The following is an 18,175-nucleotide window of genomic DNA, read 5'->3' on the forward strand; positions in this document are numbered from 1 at the left end:
TAACTTAAAACTTTGAATCCAGAAATATAATTTGATTTAGGCATATATATAGTAGGCTAGAATATTTTTCTGTTTTATTCACATATTACTTATTAACTAATTTTCTAACATTTTTAAAGTAAGAGAATAAGTTATAGAACAAACCAACTTTCCTATTTTTTTTAGTCTTCTAATTATGTTGTATTCCTTTTGAAATGTTATAAAATGAGACACTAGGCTTTACAGGAACCATTAATCTACTGTAATACAAAAAGTTCAAAAGCACAGTGCCTCTTCATTTGAAGTAATTCTTAGATTTCTTGGTGCCGAGTATTGTAATTATCTGTTAGAAATGAGTGAATCTGTATTTATGTTGAAACTTTCTTTAACAATGCTTAAGTTTGTATGACTGGAAAACGGGCAACAGGGGAAATGTTAAAATAAATATAGACTGTTTCAGCTTGCCATCTTTATTTAAACTCCTGACAAGAAAGATAAATCCAAGAATTGGAAAAAATCTACCTCTTACACTACAATTGTATTCAGATATTACTACTAAAACATAAAAGATGTGGCAAGCCTTTCAATATTTTTGTCCATAAATGGAGTCAACTTTTAAGACAAAAGAATACTGTTTGTTAATATATAGTGTATATGCACATAAAATACATGATAAAGATAACTAGAATCTACTCAGATTTAAAAACTCTGCTGATCTTGGGCTACATAGAAGCGAAATCACAATCTGGTTTCAAAGATTCTGAGACTAAATCATCTTCTGACAATAAGCAAAGAAATAAGCATTTTAGATAAGCTAATGCAAGAGTCACTTATTATTACTTGTATTCTTAAAAAATTGAATCCTAACCAAATCTACAAGCAAACAATTGACTCATACAGAGACTTGACCACATACATAATTACTTTTCTTTTGCTGTTGTTGTCGTTGTTGTTGTTGTATTTAATGGTTAGCAGTTAATTAAGTGACATCTTTTGCAATAGCCAAGTTCATGCAACTTATGTTTAGTTTTAAAATAATAACTTGGGAACGCTGGTCAAGGTCAGACTTTGCCCTTTGACAACTTTTCAATATTTTTCCTTATATTTTCTTTCATGTTCTTAGACCTACACCTTTCAGCCTTAGTGTCTAGCAGGTGATAGTCTTTTTTTTAATCTTCGTGTGATAATGACAGATGGCTTCAACATTTACTCCAGTTTTCATACATAACATATTAATACAATAGCCCTAAGTAAATCCGATCTACTCTAACGTTTGCTGTGAACTTATTGAGCCACTTTGAGTAAGTTTATAAAACTTTCTCTTTTTTAGAATTATTTGGATCCTTATAAATTCCCTGGTATTTAAAAGTATTACTAGGAGTCAGCATTTTTACATATATATATATATATATATATATATATGCATATAATTTACACATATATATGTTCTGCAATATGTTAAGAGTGTTAAGATTTGATGTTTCACACACAAATGAATATACACACTATATATGTGTATGTATATACACAATATATATCTATACATATATACATGTAATCTTATATAATTTGCCATCTTGCCCAATTTCTCTTATCCTCTTCATCGAATATTCCCTTCATCTGTTAAGTAGCTACAGTAGAAAACAGAGTGAAAGGAATCGATATATCTTTTTGAATGGAAAAAGACCTTAATAGCAAAGAAATAAACAGGACTTGAGTTAAAAATAATTTTAGTTTTTCTTTATTCAAGATGCAAAGCACTTAGGTTATTGTTTTCAAAGTAGAGAAATAACACATAATTGGCAAGATAATAATGCATTAAGATGCAAAGGGAACATGTTGGTAAGAAAGTTCAAATATAAATTTTCTCCTTTTTCTTTCATTCTTTTTTTATACTGCTGGGGATCCGATACATTAATTATAATTTTTATACTACTTTAGTCAGTGGCAGAGTTGTTAGGAAAACCTACGTAGATATATTCTCAAGTTAATAACTACAATGTTTCCATGTATGTAAGTTTGAACAAAATTTTTGGTTGATATAAGATAAAAATTCATAGGAAATCAACAAACATCCCATAATTTATTTTAAAATAACCTGAAATAGGACGTTAGCACAGGACGTTTAATTACAAAGTATAAAGGCTAGGTAATTGAAACATAATTAGAGAAGTGATGAGATATTTTTGAAGGGATGAACATTTCCACTGAATTTAACTTATCTGGGCTGTGGAAGTTTAAACTCCAGAGCTATTGTTAACTTTGGGCAGGAAAAAAGAAAAACACTTTTAAAAAATTTTAGTAACTTTAGGACTACTCTTCAACCACATGATGAGGACTTCAACTAAAAGTCTAGCCAAAAATTTAGAAAATAAAAAAATAGGTGTTACGTGGATTACAACATTAATTATAACGAAGTCACCGAGGGACGTTTTCTTGTGCAATTGTGTGTGTGAGTGTGTATACATAAAATGGCCATTGATTACCTAGCACAATGTGTCTGTGCCCTAAGAAACACACAAAGAAGATTCTGAATGGAGTGGATGTTTTGCCAATTTATCGGGTAGCCAATTTCATAACAATCGTATTTGAACTGGCATCAAATTTATCTAGTATTCTTCAAAACAACTCCAGAGCAATATTTTGCCCTAATTCAAATAGTTTTAAACAACAGATTCGAGGCAAACATTTTACCTCCTGGATGTGCAAGGACTCCAATTGTCTGAGTAAATGACGTTTAGTGATTTTACCCCCCCATCTCTACTGCCACCTGTCCAGACACTTGGGCAAGCGCGCACACATGCGCGCGCTTGTGTACACACACACACACACACACACACACACACACACACACACACACACACAGCGGTTACTGAAAATTAACCATAAGGTTTAAAATCCAGACACACGCCCATGCTCCTGTAAAGAATGGCAAAGAAACAGGGCAAAGAATTTCTGGCTGGGTCAGGATAAGACGTGTGCTGGGTTGGACTGAGTCTTTTTTGGTTTCAAGCCTTCGCTGGCGCTAGAGAGGAATCTTTCTTCAAGGAAGAAATAGCTAGGGGACTTTTCACCTCATTTCCTCGTGGCCTTTTCTCTTTCCTGCCCATCTGAGCCCCCGCCAGCTCTGCCTGCTGCTCGCCCTAACTGCGTTCCTCCTTTCAGGTTTTGAACTTAAGTGGAGGGTTACCGAAGTTGCCGCACACGTTTTGCGCCCGGTTCCCACGTGCCCGCTGCAGGTTTCCAACTTTCCTACTCGCTTTCTCCAGGGATCTCTGAACTTTTCCCTCCGCGCTCCCCAGAGTTAGCAGGTGGGAACGAAAGCGGGACTGCGAGGGGGAGTGGAATGACCATTTCTACCCCGAAACTGACAACTTGCCCCACTCCCGCCCCCTCTCGGTGGATCCTCCCCCACTGAGCGTTCATTAGCATAAAACTGGCCGGGGCCGGGACGGTGCCCCAGCCTCCAGGGCGCGCACCTCGGCAGGGCAGGGAAGCCAGCGCGCACTGTACTCGGGGCCGCAGAGCAGCCCGGTGCAAAGCGTGCACCTGCTCGTGGCGTGAACTATTGACCTTAAAAGAAATGAACGAGAAGAAAAGAATGGAAAAAGAAATCCCACTATGGAAAGAGTGAGAACGAGCGCGCGCGCTGCTCTTCCTCTCCTATCTCTCCAGCCCAGCTTCCGAGAGTCTGGGCGTCAGCCACCTCGCCCTGCAGTGGGAAACCCGCTGGCTCCCTCGCATCTGCCCCGGGGCAGACGTACCCCTTTATTTCCATTGCACACGCTCACACGCGAACACACGCACACATGCGCGCACACACAGACCCCCCTCCTCTCCACAGGCTTCCCCCTCGGGACTTGAGGCTGAACTCCCTGTGAGTCCCCCGGGATGGCCCAGGGCCTCTCGGCCTTGGGTGTCGCTGCCCACCTGACCTCAAAGTGCCCTACTCGGCTGCCAGCCCACTCCCTCGGCTCCCTAGCGGGCCCCTCACCCCGAGCGCGTGTCCCCGCTCCCGGAACCCTGCGGGACCTGGCCAGGACCCCCCTCCCCGGCCCCGGGAGGAGCCCAGACGCTGGCGGCGGAACCCAGGGCGTGGGGAGCGCACACCCCGGAGCTGGGAGAGAGGTTCCCAGGCGCCGGCGCGCCCCGGGAAGGGGGCAGTGGCTCCGGGAGAGGCGCCGTCCTCCTCCTCCCGCCCCCTCCGCCCCAAGACGTGGGGTCCCCAGTCGCTCAGCAATCGAGCCCAAGCGCCCAGGCGATCAAGGGGCGGGCCGAGCGGGAATCGCTGGACCCCCGCAGACTGCGCCGCCAACTTCTCGGGGGATCGGCCGCGAGCCCCGAGGAAGCGGAGGAGAGGGGAGGAGAGGAGAGGAGAGGGAGGAGAGGCCCGCGTCCGCCGGGGCGCGCGGAGCTGCGGCGCCGGCCGGGAGGGGAGCGAGGGCTGAGAGAGGTGGCGGGTGGGAAGGGGCCGGGGCCGCCGAGGCTGCCCTCCTGTCTTTACCTTGCGTTGGTGCAGTCATTGTAGAGAGTCTCGAAGTCCTTCCTGGAGATGAGTTTGCAGCGGTTCACTCCGGGCTGGATGGCGCCCAGTCCCCTCAGGATGCGAACCTGTTCCACATTGCACACCACCGGCGTGATCTCCAACCGCTTCAGCTTGGTGTAGACCGTGTGCAAGCCCCCCACCAAGTGCTTCAGGAACAGGTCGAAAGCCTGGGGCAGGCAGATCAGCTCGCAGCCCTCCACCGTGAAGGAAGCCACTTTGGCCCCCCTCAGATCCACCATTTTGCACTCATTATTCTGGGGGGTGTTTTCCACTGGGGACGGGGTTGAGTACACGGGTTTCCCGGGGAGGGGGCCGCAGCTGCTGCTGCTGCTGCTGCTGCTACTGCTGCTACTGCTGCTGCTGCTGCTGCTACTGCTGCTGCTACTGCTGCTGCTGCTACTGCTGCTGCTGCTGCCGGTGCTGGCGTTGATGGGGGTGCTGCTGGAGGCGCCGCCGCCGCCTGCGCTGATGCCGCCGCCGCCGCCGCCGGTCGCGGCCAGGCCGGGGTTGCAGCCGCCGCCGCCGCCGCCGCCTCCGCTGCCGCCGCTGCCGCCGCCGCCTCCGCTGATGCCGCCGCCCGGAGAGGTGACCGTGGCCGCCGCCGGGGCGATGGGCTCCGGCCGGAACAGAGTTGGCCCGGAGGACGCCGCCGGGGGCCCGATGGACGGAGCCGGAGACGAGGTCGCCGAGGAGGTGGAGGTGGTGGTGCCGGAGGAGGACGCAGACGTGGAGATCGGGGGTTGCGGGGGTACCAGCTGGGTCGGAGGGATCAGAGCCGCCGGCACTGCCATGGCCACATATAAGGGGGAAGCGAAGGAGGAGAAGCGAGGGGGAAAAGTTGCCACACACCCCCGGGAGGGGAAGGGGGCGAAGGAGGGGAGCGGGAGCGAGGGGGGCGAGCGCGGCAACAACTCCAGGAGAGGACGAGAAGCGGAGAGGGAGCGAGAGCAGGGGGTAAAAGGAGGAGAGGGCGAGCCGGAGCGAGCGCAGGCGGGGCGAGCGCGAGAGGCGCTCTGGAGAGGAGCACACAAAGTGTCCCGCAAGTCGAAATGCGAGTCCTCTCCGGGGGCTGGGATCGCGGGCTGGTTTGGGGGGAGGGCGGGGCGGGGAGGGTCGGCTGTTGTTGTGTGGGTCCCGCTCTAGCACAAAGTTAGGGATGAAGGCGAAAAAGAGGAGGATTGAGGGACTGGGGTGCTCCCTGGCAAGTACATTGATCAAAGATTGCGAGGAGAATGACAGAGAGAAAATGAGCTGAAAAGTGCAGGCTGCCGGCTGGACGAGTTGTTGTTGTCACACGGTGCAGAGGGGAGGAGCTCCGGAAACTTGAAATACCCTTTGAAGCCGCAAAAACCTCACTCACTAGTATTAACCCAAATTATCCAACCAGGAACTCGGAGCAGGGACTCCGAGAGCGCGAGGCAGACAGGGAGGGAGAGAGAGAGAGGGAGGGGGAGAGAGAGAGAGAGAGAGAGAGAGAGAGAGAGAGAGAGAGAGAGAGAGAGAGAGAGAGAGAGAGAGAGAGAAGGAGAGAGGAGGCTTGTAAAGAAAATGGGAGGGACGGAGAGGAAAAGAGGAAAAGCCAGGGACACATAAGTGGCGACGAGAGAGAGAGAGAGAGAGAGAGAGAGAGAGAGAGAGAGAGAGAGAGAGAGAGAGAGAGAGAATGTATTTGTCTTCTACTACTACCGTTAGATTGCATGTTTAATATCCCATTGCTTTCGCGACGACTCGTAATTTTTCCCCAAAAAAAGCTTCTAAGAGATTGTCTGCCAACTTAAAGAGGAAGAGGAGCGCGGAGCTCTCTGAGTTTCTGCGTTCTCCTTCAGGGATTTAGTATCTATCTCCGAGCGTTTTTGCAGTTAAGATTTCAATGAAAACACATCCCCACTTCGTGATGATTAAGAAATTGTGTTGAGGACAATCCACATGTAAGCAAATGGGTAATATTTTTATGCATCTGATTGTCTTATATCTCTGGTGGATTATTTATATAAAGATAGTGAAAATTTCAGGACGGTTCAAGTTGTGGGGAGAAAGTTCGAATTCTCTTAACAATAATAGAACGCTCTGTGTTTAGCTCCTTATTTCAGGAGAGACTGTGGAAATAAATGCTTGCAAAGAGATGGATCGTTTAGAATCACTTCAGTTTGACTCTAAAGGCAGGTCAGAAATGTCAGTTAAACCCAAGGAAATCTAGGATATCTAGCACTTTGGAAGACTTAGAAAGTGGAAAAGAAAAACACTCTGACGTTTCTCACCCAAACTCTATAATTAATTCACCTGTTTTGTACTGTAACCAACTCTCCTTATATCCTTTAAGACCCAAAGCTAGTTGCTAGTGTGTTCTTTAAGTAACACAGTAGTTATGTTTTTGTGTTTTTTTTTTCATATTGGAAAGGTGACAGTATTTCCAAAATATGGGAAGGTCCTTTTCAGTTTGTCAATAAAAATGTGTTTTTGTGCATGAGAAGATCAATAACTAAGCTCACTGGCTGATTTTAAAAAGCAGCACAGATAGCTATGCTTAAAAACACGGGGCAGAATTTAAACCGACTCTCTTCTTCCTTTCTTCTTTCCCTTTTTCCCCTTTTCTAACTTGTTGCATGGAGTGTTTATTCAAGAATTTTTGAGCACGATTTAAGCATAGTCAGGTCTGTTGGCTGCTTATATCTCTATGAATCTTAAATAGGTAAGCTTTGGACCTGTCTACACATGTTCAGTGACTTCACTGATATGAAAGGATTGCATATGCATTTGACAGATTTTAAAAATAGACTATTTAGCAGCAGGCTCACAGTGCTGAGATATTCCATAATGAAATCTCTGCCATTTTGGTGTTGAGATTATCACTTTTCTCTTTATCATTTTAATCCTTTAAACTCCTTGAAGTCTAGTGTCAAAAGGTGCAGGAACTATCTACTGAAAAATATGACACTATTGTCTAATTAGTCTAAGTTTATGCTAAACTTTTGGGGGCATAACAGTTATATGAGGAGGCGTTCCTGGGTTATAGAAATTCAGAAAAACTGTCACAGAAAAGCAGATAAACTTCTATAAGGATAGCTAAAGTTCCCACAGCTGTTTGGCCTAGTTATACAATGTATTTGGATATATTCAGAAATAATTTTAACAACTTTTTTCAGTCCTAAAATCTGCTCTTAATGAAATGTAGGGATTCAACATATATACCCCATGCATCAGAACACTTCATGTGTTTATGCATGTTTTAGAAAATATTAGCATTTTTTAAATGCCAAAGTACTATGTTATAGTGAGGGGAGGAGGATAGTGTTAAGCTCTAAAAAGCTAATCTTGTTTCAAAATGGCATGCTTAACTTTAATAAACACCAATACAGCTTTAAACTGCTAAACTACAGACTATCGGTTAAAATTTTAGCTCCACACATGGAGGAAAGGGGAATTCAGTGCTCAAAACTGCCCTTACCAGTCTCATCTCTCACACATCCTTCAACTATCACTCACCCCATACCTGCCACATTCCTGAGCCCTGGGGAAAGCAGTGCTGGCCGACCAACAACTCTTCCTACCCTCCTCCCAAGCCTACTCCAAATTTTCTTCTGCAGGGAAACTGGACCTCCAAGCACAGCACGTGCTCCACTCAGAAGCAGGGCTCGGGACTTTTGCCCCCACCTGAAGGCTAGCTTTCCCCGACATCAGGTCTCTAAACCATTTCAAGGAATCACCCCTGACTCTTTTGATCAAACAATAGGATTAGAGAAAGGCATATAATGCAAATTAAAATACTTAAGAAAGAAAAGCCTCAGAACAAATTGAAGGATTCTTTTTTTTTTAAAGAATATTCCCTCTTCCCACTTATTTATTTATTTGAGAAATGTTGCTGCCAATGAAGGCAAACAGTATTTAACAACAGCAGATACATCACCAACTTGAGAGAGATTTCAAATTCTCACTCCAGTGCATCTTGAGCTCTCTGAGCTTTTGTCGTGTTTGTTTATTGTTTTACATCTCTGGTTCTTTCAGGTCCTCTCCCTCTAGCTCATCTTCCCCAACCTTCCCTCGATTTGCATAGGCAAAACTCAAAGTACTGTAACTGATATTAGAAAATTCGCCCTGTATTTTGTGAAGACGCATTGTGCTGAAATCAATAAGACTGTTTAAAATTCAAAGACCTGCAAATCGTTCTGTTTGTCCTTTGATAGAGCCGGTGCTGATTAAAATGCTACCAAGAAAGCTTAATTGCTGCACTAATTAAGAAGTCTTTAATTTCTTTTCCTAGGATATCGTTTGAAGCTTAGCTTGTACCAGTTCAGGGAAGGTATTTCTTCCCTCCTCCTGCCCCGCTCTGGCCCCTCCCCTCCCTTCCCCCTCATCCCTTCCTCCCTGACGAGGTCTGGGCTAATGGAAACGAATAGAGAAAGTGGTCTCAGGTCTCATCATCTATTACTTAACAAAAATCGGTGCTGGACACAGAGTCCAGTGCAGTATGAAATGCAGTTTTGAAAATAGCTGTAAGGTTGCAGGAGACAGTAAGAAAAGACCAAGTAGCTGTTGCAGCTAAAGTGCAGGGTGCATACCTGGATGGCAGCAGGCACTTCAGCCGGATGATGAGGGCACCCTATTTGGTTAAAGGGGGCAGTGATGAGGAAAAGAAACAGGGACATATCAAACAAAATGCTCTTCTAAAACCTGTGGTTTTTTTTTTTTTTAAGAAGATATATCTAGAAAGATGGGCTTATAGATGGGATTTTATGAGTATGAAACATGAATTCTTTGGGGATTTATTTTTGACCCTTAAAAAAAAAAACAACTCAGGGAGGCAGAGCACTGTAGCACATCTATTCCATCCTTATCTATTGACCTATTTTAATCACTGATTTCTCAAGTGGGGAAACTGACTAAATGATTTCACAAAGCTTTCTCTGTAATCAATAGTCATTTTTTAGGTTTATTCATGCTGCATTATAATTCTGGTAAATGTCTGCAAAGCAGAAGATTGTAGGAAAGACACAAATATTGACAATGCTAGGATAAGTCATATCTTTAAATCTTCAGAGTTTCAATACAATTGATATAGTTATTTTAAAAAATAAAAATGCATATTTCATAGAATATGAAAACTAAAATGATTAAGTTAAAGGCAATGTATATCTGAGTGTGTTCCTCTAACATCTCAAATTTTCCTGAGAGCTTTGAGTATCTTCTTTTTATGGCATCTTTTCACTAAGTGAAACAGAAACAAATTGAGCATATGCATAAAGGCAACAAGAAAAGATTCACTGCCATTTTATTCCTTAAATTTCCCCCAAGTTCTGTTAGAACCACGCACAGCAAAAATACAGATGTGTACTCCAGATATATACTGAGTCCCTTTCAGTGACAGGACAAGGAGATAGCATGTTTAATAGATTCAAAGGGAGATTTACCATTCTGAGCACGACGTCACTCTAATTATGTTTACTCTAATTGAAAGCAAGGTTTTTTGGAATCTGAAATTACTTTCAGAATTTTTTTAAATAATGCAAGTGGATCAAATGTTGATCACAAGCATTTCAATCTTTCAAAATGTATTGGAAAATTAAATGAAAAGTAGAGTTTGGTACAAACAATGCCCCAGGGCAAAAAACAACTAACACTAGATTTTCCAGTCCAGCCATAACACAAATCAATTTGAGCACACTTCTATGGCCAGACTGCCAGATTGTTATGACTGCTAATTCACTCAATCAAAGAGTGCATTAGCACACCCGGCACAAATAGCCTTAACAATAGAGTGCATTTCTCAACAATTCCAAGATATATCTCAATGGAGAAGTAAAGAGGAAGATAATTTTTACATCTGCATATTTACTAATGGGCCTGTTTCCTTAATAGAAATAAAAAAAGACTGAGATAAATTTCAAGCCCAGACTTATTAAAGAGCTATCAAAGTTTGGCAAATCTAAAAAGATATCAGGGTACCAGTAGTTCACTGACTTTGTTAAACCTTTCTCAGGAGAGAGTCCAAAATTGATGTTTGCACTTCAGTAGTAAATCATTGAAGATGGAGAAATTATGCCAAGGAACTCTCTCCAGCCTTTTTAACTCAGACGCAGGCCCTCATCTATCAGCTCAGCAGATAAACCTCAGCTGCCTTAAGCACAGACTTCTCCACTTGTATACTTTCAGCCTCTGTCCTTCCCATTTTTGTTCTAGCTTCTGACTTTTCCTGACTCTCACTCCCCTAGTCTCCCTCTGTCTTCAAATTCCCTGCCTCTCTTTAAGAACAATGAATGGCACTGTTATCTCACTGATGCATTCTCTAATCAAGCAGAGAGAGCCCGGTGATGAATTACCCACAAGACAGAAGGTGGGGACCTGAAGGTGAACATGCTATAACTTGAAGCACTCCAACTTTATTTTACAAACTTTGGTTCTTAATCAAGAAGTGGTTAAAATGATTATAAAGAACTCGATTGACATCTCAAAGATGCAGGTACTGAATATATCCTTACTGAATGCATGTAGTAATTACCTATCTACATTCATGTTTACATAGATCCAATTGCCAAATGGTGCAATTTGGCACCACTGTGCCTCCCTCCCTAACCTTCTATCCCCAGCCTTTTTTTCTCCTGGTTCAGAATGAAGGTCATGTGGGAGAACATACTTTGCTGGTTGTGAAGCATATGATAAGAAATCTCTAAACTCAGATGAGGGAAGGGGGATGGCAAAAAGAAAGCCAGTTACAGGGAGAAGGAATCATATAATTTCTTTTCATTTCTCTCCCTTTCTTTCTTTTTTTCTTTCTGTCTTTATTTCTTTATGATACTGGGGATGGAACTTAGGGGCATTCCAGCTCTGAGCTATACCTCCAATCCTATTTTATATTCTTATTTTGAAACAGGGTCTTACTAAGTTGCAGAGGGCCTCATTAAATTGTGGACAGAGGCTGGCCTCAAACCTGAGATACCCCTGTATCTTCAAACCTGGGCCTCCCAAGTACTGGGATTACAGGTCTGTGCCACCACACCTGGCTAGAATTGCTTTTCTGACTCTATAAACTGCATCATTTTCGAGGCAAGTAGTGAACTCCCATGATCACTTAAACTTTCCTCTCACTACTCATTTCCAGGTAAGTGTCCTTCATTCCATCCGTGGGGTGGTATTGATTGTCCCGCCAAATATTAAAAAAAAAAAAACAGTAAGATCATTGTAGAGTTGGACATACTAGGAAGCAGAACAAGAATGATATAAATTCCAATAATTCCCTTTATCCCTTGATTCAGGCCACTGTGAGAGAAATGGCAGACTGAACTGAAGTAAAGTCAAGAAATCAAATATATATTTAAATTTCTAGTTTTCTAATAAATACTATAACTTTACTTATACCTTCTCATATGTGGCATTTTCTTATTGTCATATTCTTTTCTGTTTAAATAACTAAGATCAACATTAAGGTGTTGGAATTACACAAGAGAAAAGTAGGTGGGAGTGGGGTGGAAAGAGGGCATAAATATGTTGAATGTTAAAGCATAAATTATTGAATAATTTTGTAATGTTAGCAGAAATGTACTTAACTTGACTATAAAAGTTTCTATTGATTCACTGGCTGCTTTGTTGTTGTTGTTTTAACTTATTATCTTGGTCTTTTTTCCCCCTTTCTCTTGGCTTTATTAAATAAAAGAAGAGGTCATTGTCCAACAAATAGCCTGTAAAAATTGTTTTATTTGAAGTCTGAAATTTCAAGGATTGTTAGAAAAGAAGAAACTGTTTATTTATTTATTGCCCTTAAGAACAAAGAGATTTTTTAAAAAGTTGAAGGAACAACAATTGCTACCTTCTAGCCTGGGAGCTTGTATGTCAAGTTTCAGCCCAGAGCAAATTTTTACAAGTTATAAACCCCTGTAACAGAGGGTTTATTATAATGGAAGTGCTGACACAACCTTAACTATAGCGTTGTAAACGGCTATGCTATAATATCCATTAAGCAGAAAGAAAAATAAGCTGGCTGATCAATAATTTATACAAAGAGTACCAACTGCAGACATAATAACTGTAATGTTTGCAAAGCAATCTCTCTGCTCTCCAGGCTTAACAGTAAACGCAAACTAGCAACGCTGTTAATTTCCAACTCCTACAGATAAGAATACAAACAAATTACTTAAAATTATATTTTGCTCAACATTTAGCATGCCTCGATGGGATAAAATAAAATTTAATTATGATGCAACTTGGGCCGGATGCAAAGCTGTTTTGTTTTCCAGCACACTTTATTATGAAAGGACATTCATTTGGAACATCAATTATGGGGAAATACTATGTTTCAATGAGTTGACTTGGGTCAGGCAGGCTCTTCTAAGAGTTATTCAGACATGGAAACAGATTGACACTGTTTAACTTCAAAGAAAGTTACAGGGTTTTACAAAGCCACAACCTGAAACACAATACTTCTTGCTCTGAACGAGTCAACTGTCAGGAAAAACACACCTTGTCCTTAGAGTTCATGGGAAAAAGGACAGGGCTGTGGAAAATGTGTCCATCATTAGTAGCCAGTGGACCTGGGAATGCTTATTTAATGGTAAGCCTTATTTGCATAGAAGCATGGAGTGTCCTTTCTCCCTTAAAAAAATTAAATAAAAGATAAAATGTTTTCATTTCTAAAACTTAAAAAATACATATATATGAAATAAGTAACATAATATACAAATATGTAATTTATATATATCTATGTAAATAGATATTTGTGATGCCCACATTTAATAGCACTTGCCCTTTATGGAGTTTATATATGGGGAGTGTTATTTCAATAATGTTGCTGTTGCTGTTGGCTTTTGAACAAGAAAAGAAGAACTTCAGAAGGGAACAGGAGAACAGAATATAAGGATTCAAAGTCGTCTACTACTTACACAGTAAAGGTTGAACCAGACTGTACCTTTCCAAGGGCCACATCTCCATCAGTCTTTTTGTCTGTTCATTTCCTGCTGGTGGCGTTGAGGGGCAGGGGTGGGAGGAGGGAGATGTGGAACCCAGTAGAATGAAGAGACTTTGCTATCAGAGTAGTAAAATGGTGTATTACCCTGTGAGCAATTGCACTTGGAAAGGAACCAGTAATTTATATGAGAAGTGTTTAAGATTGCCTGCTCACCCAGTGATCCATGCCAGGTCAGTTCCAGTAATGCTAGAAAACAAAAGGAGGTGCATATCACTGGGAAAGAGACACCTTATATGCCTTGAGAGCTTGCGGAGGGAAGCCCTAAAATGTCATTTTCTCAAATGAACTGATCATTACCATTTAAAATCCTGAGGGCTGTGAGACTAGGGAGGAGAGGAGGAATTTTTCTTTTGATTTAACAGGGCTCTGAAGTACTGGATTTCAGGGGGAGGTGTTTTGTTGTGATTGTGTCTCAGCCCCATGTTTTACCAAAGGTTAAATCTTGAAACGAAGGTGCATCTTTGAACAATAAGAAAGGGGGGAAAAAGTAGAAAGCATGCATGGCCTTCAGAATTCATTTGGCCATTTTAAACTTAGAAAATTGATTGTGTTTAAATTTGCTAGTACAAATAGTAACATAGTAATCCAACTCTTCTATTAATAAGGTCCATGGCAGGCTTAGAACTGATGTTAACTTTTTGCCTAAATGATTTTTCCAAATCAGCTCTCCAACACTCCAATTTTCAAGAGAGGACTGTGAGATCTTCTGAAAGTGTTATATAAGAAAAATCCTTCACAAACCTCTTTATTCATGCTTAGTACCATTCCAGGACAGGCTGAGTAGATCTCCGCTGAGGAAAAGCCTGCAACACTGCCAACCTCCAGCACAAGCTTCCCCCAAATGCTCTGAAATCATTTTAGCTTTTGAAATCAGCGCATTCACATGTGCAGCACATGCTCAAAGCCAGTCTTGTCTGTTTAGAGAAGAAACTAAAGAGAATGACCATTTCCTATATAATTCAGGATTTATAATTTCCTGATTGGCTCAAGATTCAGCACATCCAGGAATCTTTGCTGATTTATCCGTGTATGTTGTAATAATTTTCGCCCTGTCTTCTGATGGGAAAGACAATTATCTTATGCTTTTACACTTGTTGATATGTTTCTCTTCAGGTGGTCTCAAGTCATTTTTATTCCTTTCAGATATCTAATATAACATTTGGCACTTGGAAGGTGCTCAATAAATGTCAGCTGGATAATTAAAAATTATTCTATATTAGGCCACCCATTTCCTTCCCATTCCCAAATTGTGCAAAATACTCATTCTTCTTATCATGTGTGGTTTGCCTCAGGCGAGAATATTGAAGAGTAACAAAATTTTAACTATGCTTACTTATTTCTGTTGTGATAGACAACTACTTTAGGAAAATTCTTGACGCCAAAATCTAGAGTTGCTAATATGCTGGGCTTCAAATAGATGGAAAAGACAATCTGAGGATGGTAATTAAGGGTTTTTATTTGGAACCCAAACAGAAATAATCTTCTTTTGTTAGTCATCAAAAAAGCCATCTGGGAGTCTTCAACAGGACTGGGCACACAAGTGAGAGATTATCCTGAAGCACTGCTAGGTATCATGAGGAAAAGTAGACCTGTGTGTGAATCCAGCCTCCCTAATGTGAGCATGCAAGGGTGTGCATGACAGTTTATAAAGTTTTTAATTTAGGATCACTGACACTGTAATGTACATAACAGTACCAGTTACACGAAGCACACTTTGTATACTGAATCTATGCTAGTTACCAAGGGTGTAAAGAAAAAAAAAAAATAGTTGTCCTGATCAGACTTTACCATAGTATCTCTGTTGAGTTTTATCATGTAATATCATTACACTTTCATGTTAGTGGAGGCTGGAAGATCATTCAATCCTAGGATCACAGAGCTCATGTTTCTATTTGTGCTGGACCTTGCACATGGTTCTCTGGTCCTTCCCTTTACCTTTAGAGGCAACCTCTAAAACAGTCTCAGAATTCAACTATAAGCAGCCTCTTACTAGGAGTCCATCCCATTCATCCTTACATATCAGCCCTAATCTTGTGTAAGAAGAAATGACAATTAGCAATACATGAGAACTTCCCTTGGGTTCAATCCTCAGTACCACAGCTAGTTCAACTGTAAGCAAGGTATTGGTGCAAAATTCAAGTAGCTATTGTTATTTTCCCCACTATCCTCATAAGAGACCTTTTTGAGGGAAGCGGGGGAAATAGTTTTATTACATCTTATATATAACGGAACTAAAGGATATAAACAAAGGAAGGCACAGTTAGATCTAGATTCATGATTCTCTGCCTGTTTCTACCACTATATAAAGACTTTCTGTGATCCAGTAGAGTCTCTGAAGTGTTCATCGTGAGTGAGTCCCTAGGTGTACATGCTCACGTGATACATACAATTCATCATGATGGTGATAGAAGATCTTGGGGGAGAAAGCTTTGTGGCAATATTACTTGTTATTTTAGGAACCAGACTTGAGATCTTGAAAAATATCCCACCCGTGTGATGGAAGTCAAACCACAAAAAGCCCTAGGCTCCCTTTGGTTTCCTTCAGTTGGGAAAGGGCAGCATCCACCAGTGACTGTCACCTGTTGAAGTGCTCTACAAAGCCAAGCACTAAACCCGCAGTTGTTTGTGTAAACACATCATTTTTCTGCAGTCTCTTACCAGCCTTAATATTTTCCAGAGAGGACTATCAGAGCCCTTTCTCCACTTTTTCATCCTGATTTAAAGAAAGATCACTCTCCTTCTTTCCCAAGAAACCATTGAGGGATCACTAGCAGCTCTTCCTAGCAGAGCAATAGCATGCCCTCCCGCTGCCCCATTTAAATTGTCTGCACTGCGTGGCTTTTTCATTTACTCTCCCTTTAGAGTGAGGCTGCAAAGTAAGGGAGACTTGAATGGCCTTGCATCTTCAAAGAAGCGCCCAGAGCTCTGGAATGCAACAAAGTAGGAGAAACCACCAAACACCAGGAAATGGGAACAATGAAGCAGGAATGCTGGGCAGGTGGATGGGGCCTTTCTAGGCATTTTCTCCAACAAGGAAACCAACTCAGCTGAACAGGAAAAATGGGTCTTTTCCCCACAGAAATGAACTTATCTGATTTCAAAACACATTGATAACTGCATTGGCATAATTTTGAGTAGATGCTTACCAGGCAGTTCTTTGTTACAATTTTATGTAAGTGATTTGATTGACAAATTAATGATAGTCATTACTAAAGAAGAATTAAAATTTCCAATAGTCTGAAAATTTTATTCCTAATAGGAAATTTAAGGCCATGACTCAATAAGGCATTAAAAAGACATTAGATCAAACTCATTTTAATAGCTCAAATGTATTTATACTTATTTGTAGTATATTTTAAACTGACCTTTAAAAAAGCAAAAATATCCCCAACTTCTGCATGCCAATATGTAGCAATTGAAAGTAATTATTTCTAAGCACAAAATATAAATGGAAACTATACAGTAAATAGCTATACTCAGTGAGCTTTCTCTTAAATATAATATGTATCAGGTGGCACATCTGGCATTGAAACAAATATTATTTATCTGCAAATGTGAAGAGGTGTCTTTTTTCTTAACCTTAATATTCAGAAATAATCGTCAGCTTCTCATTTTATTAACTAAAATGTTTTCATAATAAATATAGAAACTACTTCTTGAGTTTTCAAAAGAAACATCCTAATTAAGAACTGTCAAGGGTAAGGATATGAAAAAAAATTATACATATTGGATTTATATGTTTTATTATTATTACTCATTATACAACATTAAAAAACATCTTCCAAAATCAACACCAAATAAATACTGTATTTGAAGCCCTCTAATGTAGGTGGTACTTATTTTATGTTGAAAAGGGTATAAAGTAATATTTCCATGAATACTTATATCTTTATAGTATAATAATCTCTTATTTTACTAATATGATCACTAAAATATCTTTTGATAACTCAGTACATACACACAAAAAAAATTGCTTTCAAGGAATTGCTTTACATACACACCTATTCTGAGAATTTCCCAAACAGAAATTTCTTTAAATTTACAGTCCATAGCTCATATTTTTGATATCAAAAATAAACACTTTTTTCCATTTAAGTAATGTTAGTCTAAAAGCACTTAGTAATCATATCAACACAGCAAAGTTTTGTTTTGTCAACATTGTATTTTATGATCAGCCTTTGTTTTCCAATACAATGCTTTAAAAATATCCTCTGTTGTATAAAGGATATTGTTGCAAAAAGGCAGCTCAAAACTTGTCCTTCCCTTCCTTTCATTGATCTGTTGCCTCTTAGGCAATAAGAACAGCTGTCTCCAGCTCACCCACAAGCGGTCTGAACATAATAATAAGGCAGTGTTACTGGCCTGCATCTATGAATGATTAGACAGAGGGTGCCAGCTCTTTTCCATTAAAGATAAGGTAACAAAGATACCTTAGAAGAGAAAACTAGTTAGTGAAAGCAAGCTGCTTCTGCCTTTTAGGTTTAGTTATTTCTCTAGTACCCACTGAGTTTCTCTTTCACTTGGGTTTCCAATAAGGTGAAGGCGCCCTCTGTAGGAGACTCCCAGTAAATGCCTTTTTTATATTTGGGTAACAACAGGAAAATTTCCCCCTCTTCTCCAGTTTACAAATAAATAAATAAATAAATAAACAAACAAACAAACAAAATCGCAGAGCTTTGCATTAATGCCAGTTTGGA

The 18,175-nt window shown here is 40.9% G+C and overlaps 1 protein-coding gene across 5 annotated transcripts in view; it reads right to left on the minus strand.

Annotated features, from left to right (window-relative positions):
* Positions 1-5,316, minus strand: part of DACH1 (dachshund family transcription factor 1) — a gene marked incomplete at both ends in the record, with an annotated part of 402,920 nt that extends 397,604 nt beyond the window's left edge. For all 5 annotated transcript variants that reach the window (XM_080688907.1, XM_080688905.1, XM_080688906.1 and 2 more), the window contains one exon: positions 4,484-5,316. In XM_080688907.1, coding sequence (XP_080545033.1) covers positions 4,484-5,316 — 833 coding nt within the window. The remainder of the gene's footprint in view (positions 1-4,483) is intronic.
* Positions 5,317-18,175: the final 12,859 nt, after the last annotated feature.

This window comes from Muscardinus avellanarius (assembly GCF_963383645.1).
Source record: "Muscardinus avellanarius genome assembly, chromosome: 2".
NCBI classification, from domain to species: Eukaryota; Metazoa; Chordata; class Mammalia; order Rodentia; family Gliridae; genus Muscardinus; species Muscardinus avellanarius.